The 22118-nt window shown below is 37.0% G+C and overlaps 1 protein-coding gene across 1 annotated transcript in view; it reads right to left on the reverse strand.

The window, feature by feature from the left end:
* B3GAT2 (beta-1,3-glucuronyltransferase 2) overlaps positions 1–22118 on the reverse strand; it is a 59679-nt gene that overhangs the window by 20760 nt on the left and 16801 nt on the right. The window contains exon 2 of the mRNA XM_016157614.2: positions 688–832. Within this exon, the coding sequence (XP_016013100.2) occupies positions 688–832 (145 nt within the window). The remainder of the gene's footprint in view (positions 1–687; positions 833–22118) is intronic.

Below are 22118 nucleotides of genomic sequence, written 5' to 3' on the forward strand. Positions count from 1 at the left end.
ATCACAGGCATCATTTTATATAACCCACAGAAAATGAGTCACTTTATGATAAAGCTGCATTTTAGAATTTGTGGTCTGCTACAGGTCTTATTTAATTCAGTTGCTTGGTTAGAGAATAAAAACTTTAAAGGACAGTTATGCTCCAAGTTATTAAATGCTTGAAAAAAAACAGAAAGTTAATTTTATTATTTTAGCTATGAAATGTTGCAATAAGCACTAAATCCACCAATAAGCATTAAAATAATTAGCTTGTCAATTCCATACCACTAGTAAATTTATCAATAAGAATGTGACAAAATTGGACCTCTAGAGAAAGGTACCAAAAGGGACAATCACGAATCCTGTGAGGCAGGGGCCAAGTCCAGTTCTCACCACTGAGCCTCCAACGCCCAACCCAGCACCTGGCACTTAAACGTTTGATGGATTAAGGGATGGCTGCATGGACATGTGACAATAGAATGGAATGAGCATTTTCTGATCACCCCCCAAATCATTTTCCACTTGAATTAACCAAAGAGCCTGTTTTGGAAGTTCAGTTAAATAGTGTTTATCTGCTGAACATGATATGATCCAGGGTTTTAACCAAAGTGGTCTTTTAAAGCTTCCATCCTCTAACGCCGTTACAAACGTGAGTATAGCTAAAAGAACTATCAGGCAGGAGCAAAAATCACCAATTATACTCCTTACCTGCCATGTCGATGGCAAAAGGCCTGTCTGCTCTCCAGCCGGTGTACCAACCAACGACTTTGCCATTTTCCACCAACGGACGTTCATAGCGTCGCCCACCAACCAGGCCCACGGGCCAGACAGAGACCTTGCGCGTGGTTCTCATCTATGAGAGAGAGAGAGATTTGGTTTAAGTTTCCTTAGCGAAGAAATGGGAAAGGGGGCTTAGATTTCCAAACGTTGGAGGTTTCCAAACAGAACCCTTCTGCTGACAGATCGCTGCTCAGTTATCATCTGGCTGCTCAGTGCTTTCGGCTGCATTCTTCATCATCAATTAAGCCGGCTGCTCAAGGCGTAAGAGAACTAAAATGGGTGTCAATATCTGGACATCACTTATTTGAAGCTAAGCGTGACTATCAAATATTTTATATATGTTTCAAAGTTGAACCTTTTAAACTATACTGGATATCTTTGGAAGCGAGAAGTTTTCGCTCCCGTTTAGGAAACTCAGTTGGTCAGTAGCAGCAAAAATTTCCCTCAGAGGAGCTACAGGAATTGCCTTTCTCTGAATTTTTTGTTACAGATACACAGAAATCTTGACTGGGGACATTAATAATGGGACCAGATACGGAACAGACACCAGGCATCCTTCTATGTGACAAAATGAAAACTGTACTCTAAATCCACTTGTCTTTCAACAGCAGTTGGGCCAAACTATAGAGGAAAACACCCTACACAGGCATTTGGAGTAGCTGGTCCTCTTCCGACACACACTGTTGTACCTAGCGGAGTTCTGATTAAAGACAACCCTCAACTCGAAAGTTATTTTCTGGATTTCTTTAAAGGAAAAGACACATTCACCAGAAAGCTTGATGATAATGGGCAGCATTTGGGGGGGAAAACCACCACCTTCTTCCAAGCCACGTGTTGAGCAGGGCTATAGTCAGCCCATGTGGTACCTTTGTGCAAATTAGAAAAAGACGCCCTTCTCTCGGGCAGACACACTGCAAGCTGTGGCCGTGACATGGGCCCAGACATCAAAGTATAGGCTGGTTTTCAGTTCTTCTTGCCTTCTCAGCAGGTGTGTCCTTGGATGGGCAAAGCCTGCATGGCACCATGACGAAGTACTGTTGGTAAGGTAATTATAATCTCAACACCAATGCTTTACTTTTATTTGCTATAGAACTGGGTCATGATCAACTAATAATTAAAATAATGATTACCGATCAAGGATTTTTTTCTGAAAGAAAGGAAAATTATATATTTGAGAATAATTTCCAAATGAAAATAAAAATAATTAGACACTCCCATTTGCGGGCATGCAATTTGACTTATTTATTAATATCACACCTCATTCCAAAGAGAAGACTTAACGGCATATGACATTCTAGATAATTCCTGTGTTGGTCTTCCCCAAATCTGAAATTACTATTTTTATAGTCTATCCTTTTTTCAATAAATTAATCACTGCTGCTTTGTGCTAGCTCATATTAACTTACATGATGCTTTTTTTTTTTTAAAGTTCTCTTGAGGTATAACTGACAGCAGAAAAGTGTTAACAATTCCCAAGACTGTTGTCTTTAGAAAGGCTTGCTTGCAAGGCTGACCCTTGGCTGAAATTTGAAAACCTGGCTTCTGAAATAATCCCTACCCTGACAAGGTTGTTTTTCCTGCCTGGGGTATCAAGTACCTGCTTTCCTGTGGGGAATCTGAAATATTGATGGTATAACACATTCTAGACTCATGCTTTACCTGTGCCAGACCTGGAATCAGTCACTTCTCCAGGACACCCTTATGTGCCCTTGTGACCAGCCTCCGGTAAAAACTCCGACCCTTAAATGGGATTCCCTGGGCGTAAACGTTATGCACCGATTACATTTTTGCCACTGGAGGGAAGGTGTGCTCCCTGTGACCCCTCATGAGGAGAGAACACTGGAAACCTGCACAGGGATTCCTCCAGACTCTTCCTGATGTCTTTCCCCTCACTGACCCACCCGACTATGCCTCCTTCCTGTGCCACTCTAACAAATCTTAGCCTCAAGTACAGCAGGTCCTCAAATGGCGGCATTTTGTTCAAATTGGTTTTGTTATAACGTTCAGGATATTCTGTAGAAACCTAACTCTTGTTTACATCAATCCACCTGTGGTAAAACTGGTTTTGTTGCACATCATTTCGCTTAAAGTCACAGAACTTGACGATGTTAAGTGAGGACTTATTGTACAACCATAATGCAGAGTGCTATGAGTCCTAGTAAATCACCTGACATGAGTGTTCTTGAGAACCCTGAAAGAATAAAATGCATTTTAAAGTGTAAAATTTGATACATCTGGGCGTATGTCAATAGCCACGAAACAATCACAGGATAATGAACACCACCATCGCCCCCTCCCCCCCATTTCCTTGCGCTCTTTTAAATCCACCGCTTCTACCACCTCTCCACATCCTCTATCCCCAGGCAACCACTGGTCTCCTTTCTAACACTATGTGTTACTTTGCATTTCATAGAATTTTATGTGAATATAATCATACAGTGTCTACTCTTAAAAAAAAAAATTGGCTTCTTTCACTTAGCATAACTACATGGAGATTCATCCATCTCATGTGTATCCATAATGTGGATTCAGTCCTTTTATATTGCTGAACACTATTCTGCTATATGGATGTATCACAGATTTTTGGTTTCAGGGCTTTTTTTTTTTTTTTTTTTTAATACATTTGCCTGTTGCTGGACATTTCAGTTGTTTCAAGCCTTTGGCTATTACAGATGAAGCTGCTGTGATGTCTGGATATAAGCCTACGTGGACTTCATTTTTTTTTTTTGGATAAATACTTAAGACTGAAATGGCTAGATCATACAGTAGGTGTGTATTTAACTTTTTAAGAAACTGTCCAATTATATTTCAAAGCAGTTGCACCATTTTACATTCCCGCCAGCAGGGTATGAGAGAGAGCTCCAGTTACTTTACATCCAGTTACTCCAGCACTACTTGGTATGGTCAGTGTTTAAGTTTAGCCATTCTGACAGGTTTTAGTAGTACCTCATTATGGTTTTAATTCGCATTTTCCTAATTACTAATGATGTTGATTATCTTTTCATATGCTTATGTCATCTGGATCTCTTGTTTAGCGAAATATTTGTTCAAATTTTTTGCCTATTTTTAAAATTGGTTATTTCCTTACAATTGAGTTTTGAGAGTTTATATATTTTAAATACAAATCCTTTCTCGGATATATGATTTATAAATATTTTCCCCCAGTATGTCGCTCGTCTTTTCATTCTCATAATAGTGTCTTTTTAAGAACAGAAACTTGGAATGTTAATGAAGTTCAATTCATCACTTTGTTCTTTCACAGATCATGCTTTTGGTGTTATATTTGTCTTTGCCTAACCCAATTCACAGGGGTTTTGTCCTCCTTCCTAAAAGTACTATAGTTTTACATTTAGATTATGATCTAAATTTTGAGTTAATTTGTATGTATGGTATGAGGGACTGGCTGAAGTTTTGTTGTTTGCATATAAATACCCAATTGTTCTGTCTCTATTTATCCCAGAATAACTGAACCACCTTTGCACCTTTGTCACATGCCTCACGTGTGAGTTTAATTCTGGACATTCTTCTCTGATTCATTGGTCTAATCGGTGATCTTGATGCTAATATCACACTGTCTTGACCTCCTATGGCTTTATAGAAACTCTTAAAATTAGGTAGTTAGTCCTCCAACTTTGTTCTTTATCAAAGAACAAAGTTCTTTCATTGTACTGATTCCTTTTCACTTCCATTTGAGTGTCAGAGTCAGTTTGTCCATTGCAGTGTGTTATTTTGGCAAAAACTGATATCTTAATAATAGTCTTCTAATCCACAAACATGGTATCTCTCTCCATTTACGCAGCTCTTTAATTTCGCTCACCAATATTTTAGTGATTTAATTCTTGAATCACTAGTAACATTTAATGTTTTTGTGTCCTAGGCCTTTTCTGTAGGTGGAAAAAATAAACACCAGATAATTTACTAAAATTTTCACAAAAATATAGTCCTCTCCCCATCTCACTCCACCTCCAGACTTCTGTTCCCTCCCACGCTGCAGAAAATACATTTCAATTTTTTGTCTTCTACATTAAACATGCCAAACATAAGAAATTAAGTTAAACCTAATACTTTTTTTTTTTAATTAACAGAATGACTTTATATCTATAAGGCACTAAAAATAGTAGAGTGTTCTTTTTTGATACTTCCTTAAAAATACCTATGATTTTTCAGCTCCAAAACTGCTTTTGCCCAGGATACTAAATTTTCAAATCTGTGAAAAACTGGTAAACAGATCCTGGCTCAGATTTGTTTGTCCTCTTGAGAATGCATAAGTTGTGACCCGCAGAGAGCAGGTGCCAAAAAATTCTTGATAAGTGTGTTAGCACCAAGTTGTAACTGAAATGTGGGCCACATGTAACAAGCAATCAGTATATTCCTGTGCTGTGCAAGGGACAAGCTCACAAACAAAGAGAACAGACAATAAAACAACAGAAGGCAAAATTGTTTTTAAAATAGGAAAAGAGAAATTACCATTAGAAAGAATAATAAACCAGAACTGTAGGACCTCTAGTAAGAGAACAATTAAATGTGGCCAAGCACGTTTTGTGGCAGGCTTTGCCTTTAAGTTAGGCCGTGAAAGACACATGGGATTTTGCCCACAGACTACAGAATGGCTTAAAGTTCTAGGTAATGAGATGAATCAGGGAAGCAAAATTCACATTTCTGTGCCAGTTTTGTGCTAGGAAACAGGTTTTGTTTAGCATACACTCCAAATTTCTGAGGATCTCAAAGCTATCATTTGTTCATGTTTTATTTTTTTCAGAGGGTTGGAGTTAAAGGTAAAACAATAACTATTTGAATGCAGATGATGTAGCAGGATTCTTTTTCCAAGTATGCTAAATTAAAAAAAGTTTATCATTTGAATAGTTTAAAATTTCAGAAAGATCCAGATGCCCTGGCCATGTACGCACTGCTCTGAGATTGAGTGTGGAATGCTTCATCACAGAGTCAGACACACAGGCCCTCCGAACACGACCACTGTACTATATAGAATGTGCCAGACATTTCAAAGGAAAATAGCACAGCTATTTACAGAACTTCTTCATTTCACCCCTGGGATCTATCCTTTGTTATGTGTCCTTTTCACTGAATCTACTCTCTTTAAGGATTCCTTGGCAGCCAGGTCTTTTCTGAGAGAAGTGAAACCGTAACAATGACCATTACTATTAAAATTAAAGCCCTTTAATATAACTAAAATATTCTCAGTATTTAAGAGCTTTGTTAATTTCTTAACATGAAATAGTAGTTACATAACAGGCACAAGTTTATGAGTGAGCTCCAAGCTAAAACCAAGGAATAAAGCCCTAGATATTTAGATAAAGAGGAAGCAAGTGATATATTTATAAAGTTACAATATTACAAACAGGTTGGGTCCACAAAGGCATTCTCTTCCTATGTGTTCAATGTCAGAATCATATTTTGTCATTTATTCCTCTCATCGGCACCCCCCTTTAAATGGACAGAACTTGCGTAGCAATGTTAACCGATTAAAATCACTTCAGGCAGAGTAATTTCTATAGACTAGATTCTTACAGAGGACACAAAATATAGATTTGGTATATCTCCACACGACTCCAGGCTGAATGCCATTTAAACTGTCTCAGGAAAGGCGCTTTTTATCTTTTCCAGGAAAGGAGGGAGTCAGGTAACTGCTGCTACTTCAGTGTCTGGTGACCCTTATCAACAATCAGCTCCTGTTTCTTTAGCCAACTTGTTTTCCTGCAGCTTTAAGAGGAATCCTTTTGGTTTCTCCTTGGGAAATGGCTAACAGCCAGCTCCAGGGACTGGAGTACCAGAAGATCACATGTACGTGACCATAATGCCGTTAGCATAAAAAAGAAAAAGTTAAATGCCTTTAGCTTCCTTTAAGACATACCACTAGGTGAAATCTTGTTTTATTTTTTCCAAAGGGAAATGAATAAAGTTCTCGATCTTGCAAAATTTAAAATGCTATCGACAACTTCAAGGAGTAGAATTACAATAAAGAATGCTATACTCCGTATCCTGCCTTTTAAACTCATCATTTCATAGGGAAAAAGAAAACCCACCCCAAATCCAACAGGATCCAATGAACTAAAGACACAAAGGAAATAGTAGTGCAAATATGAAGAAATACAGAAGTAATGACCTAGAGCCGAGGGGCCTTGCCCACTTCTCTGCCCAGGAACACCTGATATTCTCCAACATAGAAACTATATTTATGTGATCCAACACACCCATAAATTTTCTTCAGAACAAGTCTGAAAATTAGGATCATGTCTGCTCTCTTCCTTGCATCTGACCCCAATGACTTTGCTATCTACTCCTTTTAATCGTTACTCCTCTCAACCCTATTCATTCCACACGGTGTCCTTCATATAACTTTATATCGCCTTGGATCTTCTTTTGCCTATTTTGATTTACATATACCACCACCCACAGCATGAACTTTTTAGGTGCATAAGCTAATTACTTAAAAGAATTAAGACCCCTAGAAAGCAGAAATGTTCCTAATGTTACATGCCCAACCATTCTCCTATGACATTGAGTAAAAGGTCAAATACATTATTTCTTCCACTCCTATATTTTTTCACTAAATATCATGTACCTAATGTGTGTCCACTGTTGTATATCATCTGAGCAAAACAGACATGATCTTTGCCTAGGAAGCCAACATTCTGGGAAAGAAAAGCAATGAAACAACTAAATGCAAAATGAAGTTCTATGCTGATATGGGCTGTAAAGGAAGTAAATGGTGCTCTGAGAACATGCTGCAGAGAATATGACCTGATCTGGGACCTGTTAAGGTGTCCTGGAGGACATCAAAATGAGTTAAGCCTAAAGCTAAAGCATGAGTAGCATTAACAAATGCAGACAGGAAGACCAAAAACTTTCCAGGAAGAAAGGCACTCAAGTGCTAAAGGCCCTTGACAGCAGCATTCCACTGCATTCCTTAAAAAAAAAAAAAAAAAAAAAAAAAAAAAAAAGATCTATTTCAGATGGTGGATGTTGGGAGCCAGATTTCTCACTGTTGGAGTGAGAAACTTACAGATAAACAAAAGAGAAGGCTATGATGATCCATGTGGTCATGGAAAAGAGTTGGAGACACCAGTATGAACTCGTGTTTAGCTTACTACAGAGATGGTTATATACAGGCTTATTTATAGGAATATGTATATACATGAGTTAGTATATACATATATATTTCCTTGATCTGTTAGCTGAGGGACCTAGAAGCAATAACACTCTAGCAGCAATGAGCCCACTTAGCATCCAAATCTTGTTTTCTAATACCATGCACTAATAAAAGGACCAGAGTTACTTGAAGTAGCTAGTTCTAGGACTGGGGCAGAAAATATACAAGATAATCCCAGGGTATGATAGAGCTAGACAGTAAGGAAGGCACAAAAATGTTAACAAAAACCTGCACATTGATGGAAACATAAAAGGTCCAAAAGGGTCAACTGAAAGAGCTCCAAATGGCCAAAACTGGAACAACTTGTGCAACACAGAAAAGTACTATGAGATTACAATCTAAAGTATGAAACAAGTACTAAACACTAATACGACCTAAAGTATACAAATTGAATAAAGTATATAGCGTTGCATGAATAAATGAATAAACAAACAAACAAATAAGTAAATAAATGGGATATAGACCAATCTCCCATGCTGAAGAATTCCAAATAATTTATGTAGACAACCCTCCCCCTACACAAGAAGGTGGAGCATAACTCCCCACTCCTTAGCTGTGGGCTGCTCATAGTAATTTCTTTCCAAGGAGAACAGTACGAAAGGGGACATAGGGTTTAACTTCACAGTGAAGACACCTGATAAGCCCTACCTCAGCTAGATGATTAAGGCTGAGGTGATCAATCATGTTAATACTATGTACCCTTGATATGACATACTGAGAATGGCATTTTACCACTGTGGTTTTTTATTAATACCATTCTCTAAGAAAAGGAACCAAGGCCTCTTAGAGAAATGGCTGATTCAAAGCCTTGGATGTGAAATATACAAGATGAACCTAAAGCATCTTCCAGTGCCAGGAAGTAACAGTTTTTAAAAATAACAAACAAACAAATCCCCCAACATCCACATTGATGAGGATATGTCAAAAGAAATAGCCAGTTGATAGACCTCCCAATGGCCAGAGCCAGAACAATTGGAGCTGTACAAGATGTTGATAGTATATCCCTTTGACATGTTATGAAAACGGCACCTTACCCCTGTGATCTTCTTCACAAGAACCCATATCCACATTCTAATCACAAAGAAAACTTTAGAAAAATTCCAATAGAGAGGCATGGTACAATATGCTTGACCAAAACTCCTCAAAACTGTCAAGGTCATCGAAAACAAGGAAAATCTGAGAAACCGTCACAGTCAAGAGGAATTTATGGATACATTAAATTAAATGTAATGTGGTACCCAGAACAAGACCCTAGAACAGAGAAAGGACATTATGAAAAAAACTAAAGACATTTGAATAAAGAACAGACTTTAGTTAATATTAACTCGCTAATTTTAATACATGTACCATACCAATGTAAAATGTTAATAATAGAAGGAACTGGTTATGGGGTACATGGGAACTTTCTAGTATCGTCTCAGTTTTTTGTAAACCTAAACCTGTTCTAAAGTCTATTGTTTTAAAAAAGATATCATTTTCTAAAGTGACTAAAGTTATCATTTCTTTTTATCCACCTCTTGTCAGGTATGATGCAGACTTATTCTCTAGCCTGGGGTCAATTTTTCACTCGGTTTCTATGCTCTTATTCATTGTGCCGACCAGAAGTCAAGAGCTAGAGCATTTGGCCGTGTGTGGCCCTACAGGAATGTTTGGTTTAACCTGCAGAGAGTTTTTGTTTTAAATTGAGACATGTTAAAATCCAAAGATCTCTGATCTCTGAAAATTTGGCAGACTGGACCAGCATTCCATTTTAGCAGCAGTGGCAGTGAGAGTCTATGTCCCTTTCAGCAGCACCAGCCACGGTCCCCCAATTTCTCCCCATCACAGCCTCAAAGCCGAGTCTATATGTCAATCGCTATTCATGATCAGTTTATGCTGTCATAGGAAGCAGTCACCTCTTCAAAGTGGGAAAGTGAAAAACAGCCCAAAACAGGGAGGCAACATCATTGTATGTTTAGAAATTAGGCATGTTCCTGTATATTTAATATGCAAAGTATGTGTATAAAAAACACCATCAGAAATAAGAAGAACCATGAGAAATATAAGGGAAAGGAACATAATCAAAATCATTAATAAATGAAAATAGATCCGGTTAAAGTTTTAGTCCTTTAAGTTTTAATAAAAATAAGTAATGCTGCTCACACATGGCCAGCTTCACTGAAGTATATTACTTGCTCGAAGGTGTATACATTTTTGAATTCTGGTACAGACTGTCTAGGAGAAGCTAGCTTGGGCTCTGCTCATGATAAAGCTATAGTAATCAAGAAAATGTGGTATCAGTATAAAGACAGACATGTAGATAAATGGAAGAGATTAGAGAGTTTGGAAATACTTCTTCCTACAGATGGCTGATTTTTTTGCTAGGGTGCCAAGGCAATTCAATGGGGGGAAAAAACCAGTCTTTTCCAAATGTAGTACAGGAATAAATAAACATCTATGCTTTTTGTTTGTTTGTTTGTTTAAAGGAGCCAGAGGAGAAAAAGAACTTAAGCTTGTTATAAAACTTATAGGAAAAAAATACCTGAGAAACTCTTTGTGGCCTTAGAGGAGGCAAAGGACCTAAATATATGAACCCTAAAAATTCCCTACAAATTTGACTTAATCGAAATTAAATTTTCTTCTCTCTGAAATATACTATTAAAATTTTTCATGGACATGGACAATAGACTAATGGTTACCAGAGGTAGGAGGGAAGGAGGAGGGGGGAGGTAGATGGGGTAAAAGGGGTCAAATATTAGTGACAGAAAGAAATCTAACTATGGGCAGTGAACACACAATGTTCATACACACACACACATACACACGCGCTAATTCAAGCACACACACACACACCTACCTTACTGTTGAATTGTATACCTGAAACTTACTGGATTTCGTTAACCAATGTCATTGTAATAATTTTTTTTTTTTTAAGTAAGTCACAGACTCTGAGAAAATATCCCTATGTATACGTCTGACTAAAAACACCCAACCAGAACACAGAATTCTTAAAGCTAAATAAATTTAACAACAACAACCCTAAAGCATAAGTAGCACCAACTGTGGACAATTAAAAATGGGCCAAAGATCAGAATGGATGTTTCATAAAAGAAAAATGAATGGCCTATTAGCACATGAAAAGATATTCTATATCATCAGTCATTACGGAAATTAAAAACCACATTAAGATGCCATTACACACTCACTAGAATGGCTAAAATTAAAAGACTGACAAAACCAAGTGCTGAAGATGTGGAGCAACTGTGCCTCTTACACATCTCTGGTACGAGTATAAAATGGTACAACCACTCTGGAAAACAACTTGGCAGTTTCTTATAAAATTAAAAAATATACTTATCATATGACTCGACAATTCCATTTCTAAGTATTTACCCAAGAGAAATGAAAACATACGTCTACACAAAACCTTGTACCTAAATGTTCACGGTAGCTTTATTCATAATGGCCATAAGCTGGAAATAGCCCACATGTACATCGATGTGTAAATAGATTAAAAAAATGTGATATATCCATTCAACAGATTACTACTCAGCAATAAAAAGTAATGAACTATTTAAATTCATAACATGAACAATCTCAAAGACATAATGCTCAGTGGAAGAAACTAGACCAAAGGCTGTATATTGTATTATTCTGCTTATGTGAAATTCTATAATAGGCAAACTTATCTATAGTGATAGCATTTTAGAGGCCATAAGTGGTAAAAACTGACAGAAGGTGATAGTTACAAAGGTGTATATATTTGCTAAAGTTCAGCAAAATCTATACTTAAAGTGAATATCTTTTATTATATATTATACCTCAATAAAGCTGATTTAAAATAAAAACCAAATAATGAGGTTTCAGTATGAATTCATGATTAAAGGGCCTAAATATATTAACAACAAATACACTTAACACCCAGATCTTTGTTTTTAAAAACCATTCTCCACTAAAAGGAATCGGGGTGCCCTGGAGAAGTGACTGATTCCAGGTCTGTCACAGGTAAAGTATGAGTCTAGAATGTGTTATACCAAAAAAGCAAAGAAATGCCCACAGATAAACAAGGACAGCTACAATGAAAATGGAAGCTGGGCTGAAGAATTGCTGGCCTGGGCACAATTTGAGCGTCAAAAAGAATGACATTGATAGATTAAAACACATTGGGGGAAAAAAGGGACCAACAAGTCCATGGTTATAGGTTGGAGTATGTGTGAGAGAGAAGCCGTTCTGTAAGAAGAATCACAGTTAACAAATGTAGAAGGAATTATGCAACAAGAAAATCACCACTTGATAATCCGAATGTAATAACTAATTCAAGCAAGAAACATTCAATGCTAGAACTCTTGGGTAAAAATTGTTGGGAAACAAGATATCCACAGTCTCAGGGGTATCGATCTGTGAGTTACTTATTAAGTACAAAAGAAAAATGTACATTTACAGTGGAGAGACCACCACCCTGAACAAGTGGCCAAGTCTGGCATCCGGAAGATGACATAACAAAATGTGCTTCCTCACTGGATGCAGCAGGGGGAAGACAGCATCATCTACGTGGTGTCCTTGCTAAAGAGGTTTGGCCTGAATACACTTATGAGGAAGCAGATGACTGCTGGGAAGCTGAACAGCCAAATACAATTTTTGTGTGTGCGGACGGACGTATCACAACAAAATCTATAAACTACTTAAATTTCTATTTTTCTCAAGGTTTCTAGCTAGGAAAACAGGCACTGTTGCAGGAAAGAATTTCTGCCTGAGTATAATGCTACTGTGACAATATTGGACAAGGACAAGAGAAAAGGGTTACTACTTTGGAGGTTCCCTTGCCCTGCACAAGCTGGTCCTCTCTCTTGCCATCAACATTAAATTCCTTCTAAAAAAATTCAAATAAGCTTCATCTATTGTACTATCCCTTTTATAGGCCTATTTACGGTAGTAAATTTTGATGTTTATTGAAAATCTGAATGTAATTAATTGCTAATGGCCATTTTAATTTTTCATTTAAATATAAAGAAGGAAAGCTTTACATACAAATGTATAGTAAGGTTTGCAGAAAACTTTTGCAATTTAGCAGGCTAACAAAAATTGCTCCTTTTGTTGGACATTCCCCAAAATGTTCCAAGAGTCCTGAGTTCTTTAATGGAAAAGAGCAAGTTATTCACTCTATGGCAGTGTGTTCAGTATATAATGGAAGTGTTGTCCAATTGTACCATTCCCTTAGTATGGCTATGTAGAGCTCTAACCAACATCTGATGGCTAGTCTGATTAGCTAGCTCAGTAGGCTTTTCATGTAACAGACAGACTTGATACAAAGAAGTTAATCCACACTTCGAAAAAGTTATAAATTAATACCACTGACACGAAAGCATTAAAAAAGTATGGTCTCAGAATGTCTCTTGGTGCTGTGTGTACGTGTGTGCCTGGGTGTTCTTTGTAGAGGGGCGATACTAGGGACACATATTGTATCGTTCAACTCCTTTTTGGCACTACATAAGAGGTGGTCGAGTTCACTACAGAATAGTAACCTGGGCCATGCTCAATCTATTTTTCTGAGTGAATACTGACCCCATGCTTCCTTTAAGCAAAAAAGAGAAAGTTTGGTGCTCTCTGTGGTTTCAGGGATCTACGAGGGGCTTTGAAGATATCCCCCTCAAATAAGGGAGGACTACTCTACTCGTCTCCCATTCTCAGAGAGAATAGGGAGGAAGGGGTCTTTAAAACACTCGGATATTCATAAATGATGTTTTTTAATCATCCAGTTTCAGCATTAAGTATAATATTCAGGAAAACAAAAGAAATCATATCTGCCATCCCTCACCCCCCCCCCCAACACACACATTCTCTTAAAACAAGTTTTGAGAAAGATACACAATCCCATTTCCTCCCCAGGCAATGAGATGCACCCTCTCTATTCACAGAAATGTAATATAATAAAAATTCTTTGCTTTCTTACTCTTCAACCTTGTCCCTTGCTCCATTTAAGATCCTTATACCTCTGAGTTTCTTTTCTAGTACTTAATTAACATATGATAGTACTGCAAAAAAAGATTTAGGGTGATTTACAGAGATACACAGAAAAGAAAATTGAACAGAGATGACTGCTAATCAAAAGCTTTCCTACACACCAGCAAATACCATGGAAAATAGCATTACCACAGCAAGAAGTCTGGTTTAGTCTGGTTTAGTGCAAATTTACGAGCATGGTACAGAAACCACATGAAGAAATCCCAAACTTTACCAAGACTCAGAAATGATGTGAATGAGTACAAATGACTGGCTATGGCAGATGCTGCTGCTTACCTACTCATGATCTCTCTTCTCTTCCTTACTTGCTGGGCCGCAGTTTAGGTCAGTCAAATGGTGACCCATCTTCTCCACTCCCACTCCTCAACATGGCTGAGGAGAGGGTGACCCTCTTCCAGCATCAGGAGTAAATCCTGACTTGTCAGTGATTAGTCTGAACATTGGCAGCTCTGATCATCAAAGGAAGTGTGCTGGCCTGCTTCCCTTACTCCCAAGGTACTCCTCAGGGCCTTTTCCATCCTAGCACATAGTCATGTCTGCATGTGATGGTTGGAATTGCAGCCGCCAGGAGGACAAAGCTGACATTCTGAGGATGGCAATACGGATAGAAAGATTCCAGGCCCTTGATGACTCCACTGAGCTGCTAAGTCAGCCAATCCTGAAACTTGCTCTGTATACAGACTTCCAAATATGGGAATGTGGCTCCTTGATCACCAGTTTTTCCCTCTTCCTGGGCTCACAGGAAGACTCCAGTCTCAGAATTCCTTGCAGTTAGGATGAAGTCATATGAATGACTGAGTTGTGTCACACAGGCAGAAGTCATAAGCCAGTTCTCCAAGTCAGGTCCTTAAAAAGAATTTGTACAATCTGCCAGCCTTACTGAATGACCTTACGAGCCACGTATTACAGATAGTATAGTGACAAGATGGAAGCACTGGGAGGTATGAATCACCAACTCTATGCAGGAAAGTCAGCAACCCCCAATGAACTTTGCAGGACCAATCAATAAGCTTTGATTGTATTGAGCTTCTCAGGTGTCAGAGTTTGCCTGCTACAGTGGCCAGTATTAATTATTCTGCTAATAAAGTGAGATTTTATATATACACATATACTTATTGTTTAAGCCAATTGTTTGTTTTGTAACATGCAGCCAAAAGCTTCCTGTTTCTTATATTTGCCATTTTCTTGAGCCAAAAGTCACAAAAACATATAGGATTCTTCACATTTGTGCTCAAAGTGAAGCTCCCTGACAACAATTCCCTAGGACATAGTTTTTCTGGGCTCTTAGTCTGGTTTAGTGCTATAAAAGCTTTAACTGTTGAAGCAGGGGGAAGTGTGGCATAATTTTATGAAGATAAACCTAAGGCATCTACAAAGATATTAGCCTGAATGAAGGAGGGTCAGGAACACATTCTTGGGGGTGTTAGTCCTTGGAGCTGGAGGTACTGGTCATCTCTGCGCAAAATTCACATTTCTTAAACTGCATTCACAAGAAAGTAGGAACTTCCCATTGTAGTAGAGTTCTTGACTAAATTATTTCTTTGAGTAGCAGGACTAGAATTTCAATTTTTTTTTCACTGATTAATAAAGCACTAGAATGCTATGGTAATCAATACAACAAAGTACCTCATGGCAAGTTCTAAATTTCCAAATAAATAGAGCATTTATGAGAATTCCAATTTGAAAAAAAGAAGTTTCGCAATTAGAAGCAGTAGACACAGAGCTAGACACAGCAATAAAAACTCATCCTTAAAACACAGTATAGCATGGAAAAGTAGAAATAACAATCTATTCCATGATGCCATTTATATGCATTTAAAATACTGCACAAAAAAGACTACACATTTCATAAAGACACATATGAATGAAATAATCCATGGCATGCATATTAGATAGAACAGATGCCCGAAGATAAGGATAAAGGGAAATAAACAGAGAAAAGGAGGAAACGGATAGGATGATGTCAACAGCAGGTTAAAACTGGGAAATATAATCAACTCTACCTCTACAACTGAAATCCAAGAGAAAGAAAAAAATTTTTTCAGGATCTCCTTGTGAAAAATATACTCAGAATATGTGACAAATGAGTAAAAGAGAAACAGGGAGAGAACCCTCTAAGATTATAGAAGTGATTAAACACTCCCAGAAAAATATTAAACAGAAAGAATTTAACAGAACTTCTTTTAGAATAGCAATTAGACTCTTTGTAGTCTCAGTAAAAGGTTATTTTACAAAAGTTATTATGACCTCTTTTACTTCGGTGATAAATACACATGTGGGTCTTGAAAGAAAACATAATTTGGAAGTCCAATTCACAACAAAATGCAGAGGCTGTTTACTCAGTACAAGATTCATAGCAGGGTTTATTTAAATAAAGCTATTTTACAGATTTTTGAGTCCTTAACTTGGGAGAAAATATCAGAAAAGCAAAATGGATAGAGAAACACGAACCAATTACATGCTAGTTACAACAGACACACTATATTTATTTGTTTTTCAGATTCAGGGATATTTTTTAAAATATATATATATATATTTTTTTATGGTGACATTGGTTAACAAAATCCAGTAAGTTTCACTTTAAAAATAAGGCACATATATATCTACACTGTGTGTTCATCTCCCATAGTTAGATTTCTTTCTGTCACCACATATTTGACCCTCTTTACCTCATCAACCTCCCTTTTCCCCCCATCTCCTACCCTCTGGTAACCACTAGTCTACAGTTCATGTCCATGAGTCTCTGTTTGTCCTGTTCATTTGTTGCTTTTAGGTTTATATTCCAAACAATTGATATCATGCGATTTTCAATTTTTTCTGTCTGGCTTATTTCGCTTATCAGGATTATTTGGAAGTCCATCCATGTTGTCGCAATACAACAGACACACTTTAAACAGAAGAACAGAGATAGGATAAAAGTAAAAGATGGAGAAAGATTTACCATGTAACAGTAAGCAAATAAAAGCTATTGTGCCTACCTTAATATCAGAAAGTAGCTTTCAAAATAAAGAGATTATCAGAAATAACCAGAGGGACATTTCATAATGATAAAAGTATCGACTCATCATTAAAAATAAAAAAATAAAAAGGTTTATGCACAAAATAACAACTGCAAAACGCATGAAGCAAAAATGGAAAAATCTGAGAGAAAAAAGAACTCACAGTCATAGTCAGATACAATTCTCTTTGTATGTGATAGAGCATGCACACTAAATATCACTAAGGATATAGAGAATTTAAGCAGCACTCAACTAATTGACATATATAGAACTCAAAGACCAACAACTTCAGAATAAACATTCTTTTTAGGTACACCTAGAACATGCACCAAACAAACAAAACAATATGCTGAAATGTAAAGCAAAATTTCAATTGAGTGAAACTAAATTATGTTTTCAGTTCACAAAGAATTAAAATAGAAATCAGAACCAAAGATGATTTAAGTATTCGGAAATTAATAGCATATTTTGACTTATTTAGTAAAATTAAATAAAAAGATATGCCAGAATAAGTCAATAAAAATTAGAAAATACTTTGAAATGAACACTATGAAAATAAAGCATAAAAATTTATAGGATGCAGTTGAAAAAGTGGTTAGAGTGAAGATTGTATCTCTTTAAGTATATATTGGGAAAGAGGTAGAGAAATTAAAGATCTAAGTTTTCATGGCAATACACCAAAAAAATTAAAAAGGAAGAGAAAATAAAAAATAAAAAAGGGAGGGAATAAAAGAGGTAAACAAATAAAAAAATAAATTAGAGACAGGCAACAGATTAAAAGCTAAGTGAACAGCTGGATCTGTAAACAGAACTCCCAGCATTCAAATCTCAGTTCTTCCGCTGATAAGCTCTGTGGCCTCAGACAAGTTAGTAAGGCACTCCATGCCTGTTTCCACATATGGAAATGGGTATAATAACAGTATCTTCTCGCAGGGTTGTTTTGAAGATTATGAGCTAAAACATGTAAAGAACTTACGATTCTGGCACATAAATAAGTGCTGTTTGAGTGATCCCCCCTTCCATTTTCTCATGCTGCACCATAATTTAAGATCTATTTATGTCACTCTGTGTACCTAAAGTTTTCCTCAGTCTTGGAGTTTTGGTTGTTAGTAGCACATGATATTTTTCAGATATGGAACATAAACCAAAACTAATTTATTGAAACCTAACAGGTAGCATCAAAAAGAACAAAATGATTAAGAATAAACTTAACAAAAGGAAACAAAATATTTGCACAGTGAAAACTATAACATTGCTGAAAGAAATTAAAGAAGACATAAATAAATGGAATGACATCTAATGTTCATGGACGAAAATATAATATTGTCAAAATGCCAATACTACTCAAAGCAATCTGCAAATTTAACACAATCCCTATTAAAATCCCAATAATATATCCTTTTGCAGAAATAGAAAAATCCATCCTAAAATTCATATGGAATCTCAAGGAACGCTACGTAACCCAAACAATCTTGAAAAAGAACAAAACTGAAGAACTCAAACTTCCTACAAAGGCACAGTAATCAAAATAGTGTGGTACTGGCATAAAGACAGTTATACAGACCAATGAAATTGAATATGGAGCCCACAAATAAACTTCACAATATGGTCAAATGATTTTCGACAAAGGTGCCAAGACCATTCAATAAGGAAAGAACAGCCTTTTCAACAAGGGGTGCTGGGAAAAACTAGATATCCATATGCAAAAGATACTATGAAATATAGATACAAAAGTTGCCTCAAAATGGGTCAACATTAATCACCTAAACATAAAAAAAAAACTAAAATTAGGCAACTATTAGAAGGAAACCTAGGAGGGAGAGAGTGATGTCAGAACCACAGTGGCCTGAGGGATCGCTCTTGATCTCTCCCCTTGAAATTACAAAAAGCTGAACAACTACAATCCAACAGATAACATCCAGCCTAGTACACAGACACGTCTGAGAGATCTGCACATCAGAGCACCCGAAGGTGGGTGAATCCAGCAAGAGAAGGAAGAGGAAAGGGAGATGAACAGGGACGGTATTGGAGACTGGTGCTGGGGACACAGCTCAGAGCACCCTGCAAGAAGCGGGGAGGGGCAGTTGACAATTCTCACTCTTTGAAGCCCCCCTGATAGTCCTGCCTGAGTGATCAGCATATTCCATGCAGCAGAGCCCAGTAGTAAGGGCAGAGACCAAATACAGAGGGGCAAAAGCTGTGTCTTAGAAAGTACCAATCCCAGGCGCAACGCTGAGTCAAGGAGCTTGGCTGCCTCCCTCCACCAGCCCAGAGCATGCCCTCCTACTTCACCCCCATACCCTCCCAGAGCTGGCAACGAGCCCCCGGGGAATGAGCGGCAACTAGAACTGAAACACACCCTGTAGCTGGTCCCAGTGACAGGAGTAGAGGTATAGAAGCAAGGTAGCCAAAGCTTGAGAGCCAGCATTACTGGAAGGAAAACAACCACACACACCGTTGGCCTCTCCCAATCCACCCCACCCCCACCCAGTTGAGCTGATTCCAAGAGGAAGCAGTGGAGCACTGCATCTGACTGTCAGGGCAGTAATGGGACTTCAGGGCTTTTTCAGTGGCTCGGAACCCCATCGCCTTTCCCACGGTGGGTGGAGCACTGGGACTGAGGTGATCTGGTCCCAGAGGAGACATACATACATTTTCCCCAAGAATAATGAGCATTTTAAACCGGAAAGCAGAGATGTAGGAACCTTGGGCCCCACCTACTGGAAATCAAAAGAAAAACTTATCAACTTGCTAAAGAGATCACTATATAATAAATTTCCTTAAAAAAAAAATCAAGGTACATTCCTATTAATGCCTAAGTGGAGAAACAGTCCATCGAACACCATGAACAACCAAGGTGATAAGGTAGCTCAAAAAGAAAATAAAAAATCTCCAGAAAATAAGCTTAACGATACAGAAATATGCAATTTAAATGACAGAGAATTCAAGAGTACACTTTTGAAAAGAACTCAGCAAGATACAAAACATTCTGACAGTTTAATGAACTTAGAAACAAAATCAAGGAACAACAAAAATACTTTATCAAGGAGATTGAAACTCTAAAAAAATAACCAAAATAACTTCTGGAGATGAAGAAATCATTAAAAGAGATAATGAATGAAAGAGCAAGTGTATGGAATAGAGCTAACCAGATGGAAGAAAGAATGTGATATTGAAGATGAAATATGGAAATGACACTGAAGAAAGAAGAAATTTGAGAGTGAAAAAAATGAAAGAACTCTACAAGAACTGACACCATCAGAGAAAAACAATATAAGAATGAGTATTCCAGAAGAAGAGAGGGAAAAGGGAACAGAGAGCCTATTCAAACAAATAGTTAACAAGAATTTCCCAAACCTATGGCAAGAACTGGATCCTCAAATCCAAGAAGCAAACAGAACATCTAACTATCTCAAAACAAGACACATTATTTTAAAATTGTTAAAAATTAATGACAAAGAAAGAATTCTCAAGGCAAACAAGTGAAAAGAAGACATTAATCTACAAAGGAAAACCCATTAGATTACCATAGAATTTTTCAGCAGACTTTATAAGCTAGGAGGGAGTGGAACAAAATATTCAAACCATTGAAAGAGAAAAATTACCAACCAAGAATAATATATCCAGCAAAATTCTCCTTTATATATGAAGGAGAAATAAATAACTTCTCAGACATACAAAAGTTGAGGGAATTTTCCACCACAAAGCCTGCATTACAGGATATACTGAAGAGGGTCATTCTACCCAAAATAAAAGGACAAAAGAATACAAAACAATGAGTAGAATGATTAGTAGACAGAAACAGGAAACTGCAACCTTTATTAAAAATACTTAAATATTACATAATGGTTAAAGGTCCAGAAAAATTTTTTTAAGAGAAGACAACAGTTATTGAAACCTAGAAATGAACCTACAGCATAAACAGATAATTTGAGACAACAAAAACAGAAAAAGGTGGGGGGGGGAATAAAGACTTGAATTCTACAAAGGGAAATGGAGATAAGGCACATGAAGAAGAAAAATAACTACTGAATATATGAAACTTTCCTTTACATAAATTTAATGGTAACCACACACAAAAAAATCTAGAACTGAGACACATAACATAAAACAAGAGGGAACAGAAGGAACATAGAAAACCACCAAATTAAAATATAAGAATTACAAAGACAAAGAAACAATGGAGACACCAAGCTAACAGAAAACAAAAGACAAAATAACCATAAAAAACCTAATATTTCAATAATTGCCCCAAATATAAATGGACTAAACTTACCAATCAAAAGGCACAGAGCAGCAGATTGGATCAAAAAGCAAAATGGAACCATATGCAGCCTTCGAGAGACACACCTCGGCTGTAAGGATAAATACAGACTCAAAGCGAAAGGGTGGACAACACTCCAAGCAAATGGCATCCAGAGAAAAGTGGGTATAGCTATGCTTATATATGACGAATCAGACATCAAGATAAAAAAAAAGGTAACGAGAGACAAAGATGGACACTTCATAAAGATAAAGGGAACAATACATCCAGAAGACATAACACTTAAGAATATATATCCTCCCAAACAGGGAGCCCCAAAATATATAAAGTAACAGAACTAAAGGGAGAAAGTGACAAAAACACAATAGTACTAGGGGACCTAAATACCCCACTTTCAGCAATGGATAGATCATCCAAATGGAAAATCAATAAGGAAATATCAACCTTAAATGATAGACTAGATCAATTAGACATAATCAATATTTACAAGGCTTTTCATCCCAAAACACAAGATTATACATTATTCTCTAGTGCACATGGAACATTCTCAATAATAGACCATATGTTGGGACACAAAACTAGCCTGAACAAATTTAAGACATACCAAGTATATTCTCCAACCATAATGCTTTGAAACTGGATATCAATTGCAAAGAGAAAGCGGTAAAAAAATACAAATATGTGGAGATTAAACAACATGTTGTTAAAGCGCAACTGGGTCATAGAAAAAATAAAAGGTCAAGAGATACATAGAAACAAATGAGAATGAAAACGCAACATATCAAAACTTTTGGGATAGAACAAAAGTGGTAATGAAAGGAACATTCATATGATTATAGACCTATCACAAGAAACAAGAAAAATCTCAAATAAACAACCTAACATCTTTAAAAGCTAGAAAAAGGACAAATGAAGTCCAAAGGCA

Source organism: Rousettus aegyptiacus, unplaced genomic scaffold, assembly GCF_014176215.1.
Source record: "Rousettus aegyptiacus isolate mRouAeg1 unplaced genomic scaffold, mRouAeg1.p scaffold_m13_p_1, whole genome shotgun sequence".
Lineage (NCBI taxonomy): Eukaryota > Metazoa > Chordata > Mammalia > Chiroptera > Pteropodidae > Rousettus > Rousettus aegyptiacus.